The 14,088-nt window shown below is 41.4% G+C and overlaps 1 protein-coding gene across 2 annotated transcripts in view; it reads right to left on the bottom strand.

Annotated features, from left to right (window-relative positions):
• LOC131259437 (protein groucho-like) overlaps positions 1 to 13,363 on the bottom strand; it is a 37,557-nt gene extending 24,194 nt beyond the window's left edge. For both annotated transcript variants that reach the window (XM_058260937.1, XM_058260936.1), the window contains exons 1-2: positions 13,241 to 13,363; positions 10,667 to 10,996 (exon numbers count right to left, since the gene is read on the bottom strand). In XM_058260937.1, the coding sequence (XP_058116920.1) occupies positions 10,667 to 10,717 (51 nt within the window). In that variant the 5' untranslated portion in view covers positions 10,718 to 10,996; positions 13,241 to 13,363. The remainder of the gene's footprint in view (positions 1 to 10,666; positions 10,997 to 13,240) is intronic.
• Positions 13,364 to 14,088: the final 725 nt, after the last annotated feature.

Below are 14,088 nucleotides of genomic sequence, written 5' to 3' on the forward strand. Positions count from 1 at the left end.
CGAACACTAAAGGATCGGAAAATTATCACCCTTCACAGGGAAGACATGTTTTTTTTCTTATGCGCTTTCCTTTCAAACGGAAAGCTTGTACGCTATATTGAAGCAACAGTGCATGACATAGAAAAAAACACATGGCTGCATCATAGCACGATATGAAAGATATATTAGCAATTAAATTTTTAGCTATTTGCATTTTTTTTAAAGCACCTAACTTATTTGAAAAAAAAATACAATTCTAATCGAAATACAAACAAATTTTAAAACCCAGGTTAACTGATTTTTCGTTTCTAATTCATGAAGATCACTGCGCAAATCATGTCAAAATAAAGAACGGCAAGCAACCTCAGAATATAATTGCTATTCTCGTTCCCTTGTAACATTTAATTTAACCGGCTGTGTCTTTTTTTAATTAAATTGATTTGAAATAAATCAAAGGCAATATTAAAATTGATTATCACGTTTCAAACGCCGAGAAGATCTGGACGTGACCAGCCATTTTTTTCGTTCTTTAAATGTTCTTTACGTATCGCATGGCATTTTGACTGGATGCGTCGAAAAGGAATCACTTTCTCACAATAACTTTAAATATTGCTTTTTATGTGTTTAAAGACAAAACTATGATTTTTATAAACAAGGGATACATTTAGGAAGGGATTGGTGATATTATTGTGTACATGTTGAGTAAGAGTGTGCACGTGTTATCTTTAATAAAAGAAACAGCGTATTTTTCATTTTTACTATTTTTAGTTTAATGCCACTTTGCGAAACCAGGCTTCAAATGAACAATCTTCATATTTGGTATGACCGAAATCCGGGGCCTACTGTGTGATTCCAATAAAGCCACCATCTCATCAACAAATAACATACTTTGAGAGGAAAACCAAATCCACAGCAACTAATAAACTGCTCTCGTCCCTTCCGATGCCGATGTTCAAGGACGACCCCAGGGGACGCAGCAGCATCTGGGACACGCTACGAAACGATGCGCCCCGAGGTTAAAAGGAGCACGGGCCTACTACCACCCCTCCCTCCTATCCCTTTTCCCGGTCTCTGTCACATTAAATGTTGTCCCGCAAAGAGTATCACACAAATCCCAAGCAGCCAACCAATGGCCCCGGGAAAGGCGGAAAAACGCGCGCCAGAGCGACAAACGGCGGTGGACGACGCAAACAAGACGCTTAAATTAATCCGGAAATTATTATCTGTGAAACGGCGTCCCTCTCTCCCTCGGTTGGACTCCATAATTTCGGCGGGATTGCACACACACACACACGCACGACTGACGGTGACACGCGGATGGTGAGAAAAAGGAAAATTGCCCCCTTAGCCCTAAATCCGGGCGAAGCGTTTTATACCCGTACCATCTCCCGCCTGTGGCGTGCGGTGACCCCTTATTTCATAGCTACGAAATTAATACCAACCATTTTCCCCTCGGCATTTTCTCCATTGATTTATCTTCCCTCCCGGATGCGCGTTTGGCAGCGCCGGGGAATAATAAGGAGGGAAAACTCGCTTCAGCATGTTGGAAAAAAGGGGGAAAACTTTTCCATTTGCAGTCACAACGGAAGAGTGCCGGGTGCCACCCCACCCCAAATGGTTCGCCCCGCACCATATGTTCAACGATCCCAAACAACTGCAAGGCAATTACGACAGGACACACTTACCCCGAAACGTGTCCTGCGTGTAATGTGGTGTCTCGTTTTCACGTTTTCGAGACGACTGGTATTTCCTTGCCAAGCACTTTATCGATGCGTCCGAGGAGCAAAAGAAATAGACCACAGATTGATCCGCAGAAAGTGATCGCCAGGGATTGCTTTCCATCTGTAGGGGAAGGTGGGGCAAGACGCGCCGGTGGGGCAAGATGCCCCGGCCTGTTTTTCGCTGAATTAAGCCATTTAAAAATAATTTAAGTAATAGAATATGTTCATCAACGTATCTACTACAGACTATGTAAATTTCACTGCACGAAATAACCATTTCAAAAAGAAAACGAGAAAAAACCAAATTGACTCTAAATGATCTAATATTTTGTCACTTTTATGTAAGGTATGGCATGCTTTGATATAATATTTTTTAAACACCGAGGCCTTCTTTTACTACCTGATAATGGTATTTAACGAATACCGAAGAGAAACTGTTTTAAAATTCTCAAAATTTTGAACAAATTACATAAAACGGACGATCCTCAGAGTGGGGCAAGATGCGCCGGCCTTGGTGGGGCAAGACGCCATAGCATTCCAAATGTAAACAATGGGGCAGGACGCACCATTAAAACTAGAGCCAGTCGCACGGTGCCTCCATTATCAACGCATTGTTGATTTAAATAAGTCTAATATTAAACATGCCATGTGAGTTTCATAAGAAACGAATAGTTTTTAGTTCTTCATATGAAATTTGTGTTAATTTTTTATGATATTCAACTGTGTTTTCAAACCACAGATCATCTGGATTACAAAACGTCAAATTTTGACTCTGTCAGAAGTGCTACCTGCAAGGTTGATGTAATTGTAAAGGTTGTATTAAGGCGGTTGTATAAAAGGCCAAAAACAGATCCGTGAAAATATTCAATAATTGTTCGGAATTCAGCAACGAATTTATACCCAAACTGTCTTTTGAATGGTACACCACAAAATTCAATCCAATGTGGGTTACAGGGGCTCAGATCGGACTGTTTACTAGTGCCTCTGCATAGACTAACCTTTCAACAAGCAACCTTGGTCCATCTCCTGTCTGTTTTAGGCCATCTTGCCCCATGTTTACGTAGTGGCGCGTCCTGCCCCACCGGCTGGGCCATCTTGCCCCACTATTGTCAGCGGAGCAAAAACTGAAAGGCCCTTCGAAAATCTTATTTAATATGAAATTGATTAGTTTGATATAGTGTTTGATATTTTTCATACATAAAAAAGATGTTTATTTATCTAACTTTAAAAATTGGAGACTTTTTAATGAAAGGAATAGAAGAAAATAATGTTTTTCGCTTAAGGGGCGCGTCCTGCCCCACCTTACCTTACTTATAAATCTTGACGTCCCTTGGGTGTTCAAACGCACACACCTATCTTCAATATCTATTTTTCTAAAACGACGAGTCGAGCAAAGCTACCGTTGTGTCTTTTTTCGTTGTAACTTCTCGATTTCGTACACCTTCCCATGTCACTGAGAACAGGTTTACATTGTTGGAAAGTACGTTTTCAAGTATCACTTAAAGAGCTACTAGGAGGCGCCTTTCTTTGAAATAGCGCCAGTTTGGCCTCATTCCATCCGGCGCTTCGGTCACACGGAATTGAAGTGTTTCCCAAGGGAGTGGAGAATGGTGCGGTAAGTAACACTCTGGCGCCCCTTGCCGGAAAATGGAACCACTTTTGATGTTCTTGGCAAACCGAGGGTGCCGAGGCAACTGCGGTAGGAGGAATGGAGTGTAACTTCAAACCACTACAAGATAATAAAACTTCCATGTGTCGTTACTGCCACTAGAAGAGTTACGCTATTTATGCATAATAATAATAGACGGAAAAATGTTTCATTTAATGTTGTTAGTTACACCGTTTGTTTGAAATAATCAGCCTCGTGACATTGAACAATTACTTTATTTCTATTACATTGATCTTCAAGATATTGTAAGGTTTAGACGAGAGAAGCATTTTCTGTCAAATAGTTACTTAAACCGAAAAACTGTTCAAAAACTGTGTTAAGTAACACAATATTTTGGTACCATCAGTTAACATGTTTAGCAAACATGGTCGGCGAGTAAAAATCGCATATGAATTTGCAAAAAATCAGTGTGTTCAAACTTATGTTTTCATATTTTAACAGAAAAAAACAGAAATTGATACTCTAGAACCAGTAGGACATACAACAAATAAAAACTGTTTAATATTACTTAAAAATTTCGAAAGGCACTGCTAATCAGCGTAGTTCTCGAAGTCAGTATGAAGTTACGCGTATAAGCAATGAACAAGAAATATTGTTTGTGCTGACTGTTTGAAGACTGTCGTTGTTACTAGTTTGCGCATCGATCAAAACTCTTTGTTTATTCACATCCAAGAATAAATAATATAAGCGGGCAAACTATAACTAGAAAACAAGATAAACAAACCCTCATTGTATGTTTTAAAAACTGAAATTTGCTCATCACTTTAAACATAGAACAAAGAATAAAAAGTGCACTTTTCATGGTTCAAATCAACACAAAAACCTCATACGATTTACCGCGAACGGGGAGCCCCGAGGGCTTGGAAAAGGCTGGCTTTATTTGTGATTTTAAATCCCATTCCTTGTTTTCCCCCTAAAAGAGGAGGAAAAGCCCTTCTCCCCCAAGCCGAAAGCAAACAATGACATGCCGAACAAACAAATAAATAGCCTACCCGACGGCAAACAAAACTAAAATCAACCCACCATTACACTTTTACCGCACACCACCCACAACAACACGAAATGTAAACAGTCGATATTGAGAGCTGTGCATGTGTACTTAAACGCGGTGGTTCCGTTACTCTTCTCAACTTCCGCCCCTCGTTCCGTCCCTGATGCTGGTAGATTTTTTTTATCCTACAAACCCATCGATGCAATAAAAATATCTCCCATTGGTTGGTTCTTCCCTCCCCATCGGTTGCACCACGAGCATCCCCCTCACACCCAAACGTGTTAATGTTTTCTGCTCACTCAGCAACAATTCAGTAGCAGCAACAAAACAAACTTCCATCCGTTTGATGAAGGTTTCATACATTTTCTAAAAAATCACAATTTGGCACTGCTTAGAAAAGAATAATATCAAACATTCGGTAACAATTATTCGAATCATAGATAGTTCAGCTCAGCTTTCTTTCACTTAAATCTGCCCACAATAAATTGAAAATTAAATATACTCAATTACCCAAAGTATATTACGTTTAATAATTCGTTTGTTTGCACATCATACTATCTATCTGAACAAAGAATGAATCCTAGAAAATAAAACAACCTTGCTAATTGGATTGTACTACTGAAAATCAACAAATTCACAATAAGTGTGTTTCGTTTGACAGCTAATCCTACTAGGATATCAATTCTGGTTTTACATTATTAAAATCAATCGAAAACCCCCCATTTTCAAATTTAGAGCGCAACAAAACATTGTCTATTTATTTACGGTCACTTTCAACACAGCAAAATACTTCCTTAATGTTACAATTAGCATCTCTGCCCCCTTAAAATTCATAAATCCTATGGATTTTAAATCTCCGAGGCGGTTACTCCTCCCAAAGGTGAAAAACTAGCATAAATGGCGTCAAAAGTACGTATCACTTCACTCGCAATCCATTCGGAACGCGGGACGACAAAAAATTACGGCGTAAGATGGGAAAAAGCCAAATTAGTGAAAAACAGATAAACCTCCAGCAAACAACTGGGGGAAATTTCACACTCAAATGGCGCCAGATGACGCACACCAACACACACACACACAAGCGACAAAACTGAAAAGGGGGAAGCGCCGGGAAGCCAAATAAACCGCTCGAAACGAGGAGCAGATGACCAAACATTACTTGCTGCCGAAGGGGAAAAGATTATAACGACCAGGGGTTGGCCGCGATATTAGCGAACAGCCCCGGTGGTGGCAGCACCCCGAATGTGCCATCATGTCATGTTGTGTGATTATAATTTATTAGTTTTTAAATTACGCTTGAAAATAACAATGAATGAAAGGAGGGTTGGCCTGCTACTTGCTTACGGAGCCACCTCGACTCGGTCGACTCGGTCGGACGCATCATTTTTGACAGCCGGAATGCACGCTCCAACGCTCTTGAGATTCCTCGCCGATGGCGAGGACCGGAGACGAAGTGTTTTCATATGCGGCTTTTTTTCATGCAAAGCAAGAAGCAAGTGCATACAGAATTCTAAAAAAAAAAAACCATGAAATACTAGTAGAGTGAAAATCTAGCGGATGCAGAAAATTTTAAATTTATGGATACTTTTTCGACCTTTTTCGTTACAAAACAAGATGATAAAATAGCACAAAAGAAACAAACAGATTATGCTGGATAAATAATATGTTGGTACCACTCTTAAATCCTGCCATCAAGAACAACCCACAGTAAAAAAAAAAACAATTAGATTCTGGTGTTAACCCCACTTCTTCATGCACATACAAATTTGTACACTTACAGCATGTCTCGAGTGAAACTAATACCGCTAATGCCAAGACGAATGAAACCACTTACCGGATGCAGAACTGGCTAATGTTCATAAACATCCAACGCCGACGTCGGGCGAAAATTGTTGGCGCAGGACTCTCCGTCCGTTGTCTTTGGATCATCCGAATCCGGAACCGGGTTTTCGAAGCAAATTTAAAACCACAAATACCCAACCCACAGCTTCTGCAGCATTTCACTCCACCGCTTGCGAACACTGGCAGCTGAAGTTTACCGTAAACCACCGAAAAGTGGAGACACACAGGCAGACAACCGAGCGTTTAACACATTTTTCATTACGAAGAACTTTTGCCTTCGGGAAAACATTCTCGCCAAATCCGCCCGCCGGCACACAGTCCCAGCTTCATCACCGGCCAGGCCAAAACGGCTTGGGTGATCCTGGGGTTTCGTTCGGTTGCGGTTTTGCGGAGGATCCTTGGGAAGTTATATTCTGCCCGCCGCAAGAATTTTACCAAGCTTCCCGCACTGGTGCACTAAGCTCGAGAGCCAAAACGACCCCTGGCAGTCTCAAAACCGAAGAATCACCCCAGCACTCCGCTCCCCCTCCAACCACTATCCTCTTCTGGCGAAAACCCAAGGTGCGGTTTAGTTTGATTTTTCCACCGATTCCCTCCTCTCTCCGGGTCCTTGCCTTTCCGACTGGTTTCCATCCGATCCGATCCCATCCGGAGCCAAAGAAAGTTGCTCTATTTTGAAGTCATAGAGTACAGGCAAGCCACAGCCTCCACTTGGCGTTACCCCGGAACCACACAAACCTGAAGCACCATCTCTTTCAGCAAAATCTGCCAACATTCTTTTCCGTGATTCTTTCTCCGTCACTCGCAAACAGAACGAAACTCGTAGTTTCTTGGGGTTGAATTTGGGAGAAGCACATCCCAACAACAGCAACAAGAATAACAACAACACCACCACCACATACAAAACGGCCAAAGAGACGCAAGCCGACGACGGTATCCTGAAACGGGCGTAAAATTTTAACCACACTCTTTGGGGCTTTTGGGTTGCGGTTCGCTCTCTTCCTTGTCTAGGAGATACACATTTCTTAGCCACCCGTCGCTTTTCTGACATGACATAGAATAGCAAAAACGAAGAAGGAACTAGCAAAGACAGAAATATCAAATTTGTTTTAGAAATTTTAAATTAGCAAAAATTGTGGGTAACATCAAATGGAATAAGAAAGAGTTTGCACTATTGAAATTTGTTTCAAATGGATGATAATTCAAGTGGTAAACAAACTTTAAAAGATCCCACAAGTGTACATATACGCAATTTTAAAAAATTAAAGACTAAGGAGTAGCTTGCTCAGATAATTCACTAATAAGCAAGCAAACAAATGTTTAATGAGCCAAAAAAGAATACATCCGCTTCCCTTGTATGTTGATTCCCACGTTATTTCGACACCGACAGCAAAAAAACACACAAAAACACACAGTGGTAAACATGACTGCATTTCTGTTTTCTTCAAAACGAAAGTGACAGATTTACAAATAAATCATCCACTTAAACTCCACAAATTCAAACGCCGTTTCCCTACAGCATACAACAGTGCCTCCCGGTGGAAATAGTGATTTGAAACCAGAATCCCCCATTGAGGCGATTTTTATCGATCATTAAGTGAACCACAAAACAAAAAGAAATCGACAATAGCCAAATATCCATCAGCTCCGACAAACATCGTAAAATCACGTGGCCGGGGAAAGTCAGTGGCTGAAAGACAAAAATCAAACACTCCCACCATCATACTGCCGTGCTCAACTGTTCTTTCCTGCCTTCAGGGTCCACACCTGCGTGGTATGGCAGCACCACGGATCGGTAGTTGCTAGAACCAGCAATCGATTTTCATCACATAGCGATAGGGATACGAATTTTAAAATCGTCGCTATAGCAGCAAAGCTTAATCCACCTATGGAGTTCCTTGCACAACTTTTGGAAAAGTTTCACAAAGAAATCGAATAGCATCAGAGAGAGAAAGAGAGAGAGAGAGAACGAAAGAGAGAGATAGAGAGAGAGAGGGAGAGAGAGAGAAGGAAAACATAGTGAGAAGGGGAGAATAAAATACGGAAACAGAAGCTTACGACTTTACCTTCCCTTTATCCCATCCCATCCAGGCTGAACTTCTTTTCCAGTCCACACACACAAAAAAACAACTTTCTTCGGTCGGTATATCCAGCTCCATTGAGCGAAACAACACACGTTCAACCAATTTCCGAAACGTCACCGGAAACACCTCCACCGCGTCCTCTGTGTACCTCTCCCCTTCCTTTCTGTACCATACCATCTCACACTTCTTCAACCAAAAATGTTCATGTTTTGTTAGCTTAAGGAAGCAACAGCAGCGCCAACCAGGGGAGCTCGGCAAAGGTAAACACACGGAAAGGGACGAATGATGGAGAGACGGTGGGCAAATAAAAGGGCAATGCAGAATGGTTAAACAAACACGGGAGATGGATGAGGCAAGACGGTCCCCACCCCCCCGTTTCACTTTGGGAAAAATACTTTTCCACCATTGGACGGGCTCTAGTTCTGGAGAAATGGGTCGAATTTCAATCTCGACGTTGACGGGGTTGTTTGCTTTTTCAACCCTCAACCATCGCCGCCGTTGCCACCATTATATCTAGCCACTTTTCTTCGGAACCCCCTTTTGTCATCCACCCAATGCGCCTAGCACTTCCCACGTCACCTTTCGTCGACAATTGTTTTGCATATTTCAAATAAAATGCATAATTAAACAAATATTGTGAAACCTAAATAAGGTGGGCTTCAAAGCAGTAAAACTTCCATTTTCTAGACCATTCTCCAGGAGGCCTCTTTCGAGTAAAAATTTTTGTAGTTAGTTTAGTGAAAATGTTAAGAATAGACTGCTAAAGCGCTATTTTAAGTTAAGTGTAGTTAACTCCTCTCTAAAAACTGTAAAAACTAGAGTGGAATAATTCAGATTTAGATTCATAGATCGGATGAACCTAAATCTTTAAAGAGAAATCTTAAAAGAGTCATGTACATACATTCTCCTGGCAATTGAAAGATTAACCAATGTTTTATATATATTATTTAATCATTATTATCTGGATATAATAATCTTCTTATGTAACTGAATAAAAACGAATCAATCTCAAAGAAAAAAAATCTAATCCAAACCAAAACTAGTATTGTACTTAGATATGTTATTCGTTAAAAGTTAAATTGACTTTTACTTTCACTTTTATTAGAGATCACTCATCCAACCTTTCTTTTATAATAAGTTCATATAAAAAGTGAGACCCCCTTTTACATTAGTGTTATGTAACCTAATCGTAAACAAATCAATCCAAACTCATCGATAAGTTTTCGTTCAATAAGTTAGATACAGTTCCTTTGAATTCGACGGTTATAACACTGCTACTGTAGCACTGTCATTGCGCAAGATTATTATATTTTCCTATTTTAGCTCTATCATTACTTTTTAAAAATGGTCCCAGCATCCCGCTACTAGCTCGTATCATGATGAACTGAACCGTCTCTTCACGTATACGGCGGCAAAATGCAAAAGACGTAAAACATCATCAACCATAGCATATCGTAAGGTAGCGGGAAGAAGCAGTCGGTTAGAAGCGACCAGAGGGTGATCAAAATAAGTCGCTGACGTGAGAGATTGAAATGTGAAGGTGTGCAATGAGGGAGGAAACGACTATCTCCGCTCTACGGGGCGCCCGCCGCGTTTGCATGCCTTCTCTTGTGCTAATCGGCCCCGTTAATTAAATACAATTTCCGCGCGCCTTCCGTTCCCTTCCCTCTCCGGCACCCATCCCTTTTTTCCTTCATTTGCCAACATCCTACAATTATTTTCCCTGCTCCTCGCTCGTCCAGCGTCTCAACTCAGTCTGTTCCTCGACACCTTTTACTCGCCACCCTCCTTCTTTACAAGCATTTAGCTTTGCTGCGTGATCCAAAATTCCACCGCAGTACACAACAGCGAGTTGGATGGGGTTATGGTTACCCACTCTTTGTTCTCTACCGAAACATAGGTGGCGAAAAAAAAGAGTGAACAAGAAAAATAAAACAACCACACAATGTTGCGCCGTGACATGATGATGGGAGATGCGTCTAAACGAAGAGGAAAAGGCACGCATTAGAAAAAAAAGGTAATTACGTGCCGTGCGAAGCTATGTATTCGTGAATGTGTGTATCTGTGGTTTACTAATGCTCACACGATAGTTTATGATGGTACGGCTGACTACTTTATCCCTCTTCCTTCTTTCGTAGGACATTGATGATTTTTTAAGCATCTTAAGACGTGGTGCGCGTGGTGTGAGATAGTAATTACATCTATGGCTCGCTTTGCGCTTGTTTTTCCCATTTTTCCTCCCTTTCCCTAAGAATGCGTACTTTTTCCATAACGTTCCTTTGAAAATACCACCTACCAAATGATTTAAATTATGAAAATGTGTTCGTAATGTAATCAAAAACCGTTATAGCTTTACTATATCATTAAAAGTTACACTTACCGGATGACGGGCCGCCACGGCAGCCGCATTAATTCCAGAATTCGGATACATCTCTCGGATGGTGGCGTGATGCTGCAGCCTCAGTACACGATGTAGTCAGTGTCAAACAATAAGCAATAAATGCGGTTGATTTGAAAAAGAAACTGTGAATATATGCTCAGCGCCGAATGACGAAACAATCACACACTTTGCGTCACTACGAAGGAATGCACAACTAGATTTGGCCTCCTTCCGTGAAGGCTTTTTCCATTGACACCCACTTGTAGCACAAGTTGTTTTGTTTTGTTGTTTTCAATGCGTTTTGAACTTTTTAAACTTCGCTGCTATGAACTGTAACACAACAAGAGGATGAAAAGTCACAAGTGAATAAGTATATCAAATAACGAAACCCAAACTTCGGTATAACTTGAAAAACTATTATCTTGTCTACTAAAGTGTTTTATTTAACCATCACAAAAATCCATTTATTCATTGTGTGGACACATGAAGACATCTCCAACGTTTAAGTATAAAGTATCGCCTAGAGATGCATTCCGCCGACGGCCGACGGCTTTAGTTTAAGACACTGCTTACACGTTTGGAAAAATTTCACAATAAACTAAAGTAGACTTTTACCATCATCACAAGATCCGAAATCGTTCCACATGCTTACACACATTTTTCTATCGATAGAATGGCACGATTGTATTTTGAGCGCAAAATGGAACACATAATTTTTCTACCGGCGGCATTTTTAGTGTGTGTAGAATATTTAAATATGATTGGAAACCATTATAACTGGTTTATAGAAACACGAGGCAATGTGGAAAAAATAAACAAAAAACTGATGTTAATAAATTGCGAATTGCTTTAAAAATAAACTTCAAAGGTTCACTCCATTGCGTCTATGTTTTTCAATACTTAAGCAAACAAGGAAACAAACAATGTTGTATCTTTCAGGTTACATTCAGGTTCATGTGCATCCTCTGCTTATCAATTGCTATCGTGGCTGGATAATACCACAGCAACAAAACGCACCCCCATCATCACGCACAAACACTCAATGGCCCGAAATCTCGAGCGCATACATCCAAAGTAGTAATCCAATTTGTGTCGGATTTGGTCTTATCCTCCGGCCTCCTCTTCCGCCGGGCATCCACACCCGCGGGAAGACATGACGCAGCAGCAGCACCAAACCGTGCGGGAAAATCAACCAAATTCTCTTGTCGACGATGACGCCAAATTCAATTATCAACCGATTTCACTTTCCACTCGCGTTCCACTCGACGCACGACGCACACGACGGGTTTATTTCAACGCGTGTGTGTGTTTTTTTCCTTTCTTCCCATCGACCGTTGATGAGGGCAGCGAACAGAGCAGGAAAAGTATATCCACCGCTAACTGAAGCGGGTTTCACTCTTGCTCACACTTCGCGTGCTGTTCCATGACGGTGCATGCCTTCTCTTTCACAATACTTCTTTCTCTTTCCGTTGTTCACCCGGAAGCTCATCGCTCTTCACCGAGCGAGAAGAGATGATGCCGGCAATGCAATGGTGTCGTCGTGTTATATCCACACGTGTTCACTTGATCTCAACGACCATTTTTTGCCTTCTCTTTATTCGCCACCGCGATGCCGTCCGATTACTCGTACGGGTGCTCATCATTTGCCGGCCGCACAAAAAGCTGCGGCCTCTGTCATCCACTCCTCCACCGCCACACCTTTCCCACCCTTACGTTTTACGCACGACGTTCCGAAAATAAGTCGCCGGTTGGTCATCTTGCTCGCCATCATCAGTGGAACCGTTGATGCGGGGCAATTAATTACCAGCGACCCGTAAAAAAGGTCTCTTGCGGTGCCTTGCGCCTCTTTTCGTTAACATTCACACGTACACGCCTGCTTTCCCATCCCTGCCGCACACGCACGCACAACACACCAGGCACAGCCTTGTCACACATGGGAACACACCAAACACATAATTGCCCCCTATCCTTCCTTCAGAAGGGTCAATCAAAAAAAGGGAACGCTCAAGGATCATTTGCTCACTCGCCATGCACACAAAAAAAACGCGCACACACACACACATACAGCTTTGCTCATTTCCTATCCGTGCCGTAAAAACGTACAAATTCTCTAGAATAAATTCCGAGCGAATGCCAATTCCAGAAAAACATTTTGCAATTATCGTGTCATATAATGCGTCGAATTTCTTAACACTTGAGAGGACAACACTTCTCCTAAAACGACACAAACCAACTGTTTCCACATTCAGACTTTGGCTTCTGTGCCGTCTACGGATCTTTGTTGCTTCTGTTTCACACTTCTTCCGACCGTACTCTCCCGTTCAATATACCTAGTGAAATCTTGAAAACAGTAAAAGCGGATAACAATACGCATTGCCACGAAATCCACAGTAACTTTGCTTCTTCTACGCACGAATTAAAGCATTCAGATTGGTTCCCGCAATAATATTTCATTTATCATCTCTTCACAAGTATTTCACAAACTGTTTGAAGCCCATTTTCACGCGTTTTCGGGCTGACAGATGGTAAGCGAACTGGGCAAAAACCCGCACAACTAACGCCTCGTGCACCTACCATTAATTCGTCGCGAAAGGCGACAAAACACGGCCGTGAATCTTTGAACCAGAAACCGACGCTGGAGTAGCACTTGCGGGACGTTTAGACTCACGTACGACAAAGCCTCCTGCACCAACCACGACGCAAATTCAACTAACCTACACGCCAATGTTCACCGCCATTCAACGTACAGCGTACGGAACGGTCGACTGTGTGTATATGTGGTGGTGAAATCGATAGGTCGTATACGTATACGGACGTGGTTGGGCTTGCGCACTATGTTTATCATTGAGCGCTAGCTGCTTCAAAACGGATTTGAACCGAATTTACACCACGCTCGCCCAATTATAAAGCAAATAAAAATTCTAAATATTATGTAGCACTCATGATTCAAAAACAATTTCTTTGTTCCCGATCCCTTCAAATTAAATTTGACTAAAAACATTGATCATTTCACTGCATCTCGCTGAATAAAGCTTTATTTCTCAATCCAGCTTGATTACGGTGCACAACTGTCCGATTAACCTCGAGTGTTGGAATGTACCAAAATGATTTTCTACTGGTTCTGCTTTGGAGCATCGGAAAACAGCACGTCTCGTTGGTCAATGAGATGACGGAAATCAAATATTGACCGTACGCATTATCCATACAATATCAATTCGTCTTCTAAATACAACTTCCCAACCAATGCACTATCAGTCGGAAATTTAGAAAAACACATCAAACAGCAACTGCTACACCACAATGAATCCTACCTAGCTGCTGTAAACATTGAAAAAGAAAATGAAAAAAAAATCATTGCACAAGGAACGCAGCTGAACAAACTAACGTGAACGCGCCCGCATATGATTAAAAACTATTTAAAA

The sequence above is a fragment of the Anopheles coustani genome, chromosome 3, assembly GCF_943734705.1.
Source record: "Anopheles coustani chromosome 3, idAnoCousDA_361_x.2, whole genome shotgun sequence".
Taxonomy (NCBI): Eukaryota; Metazoa; Arthropoda; class Insecta; order Diptera; family Culicidae; genus Anopheles; species Anopheles coustani.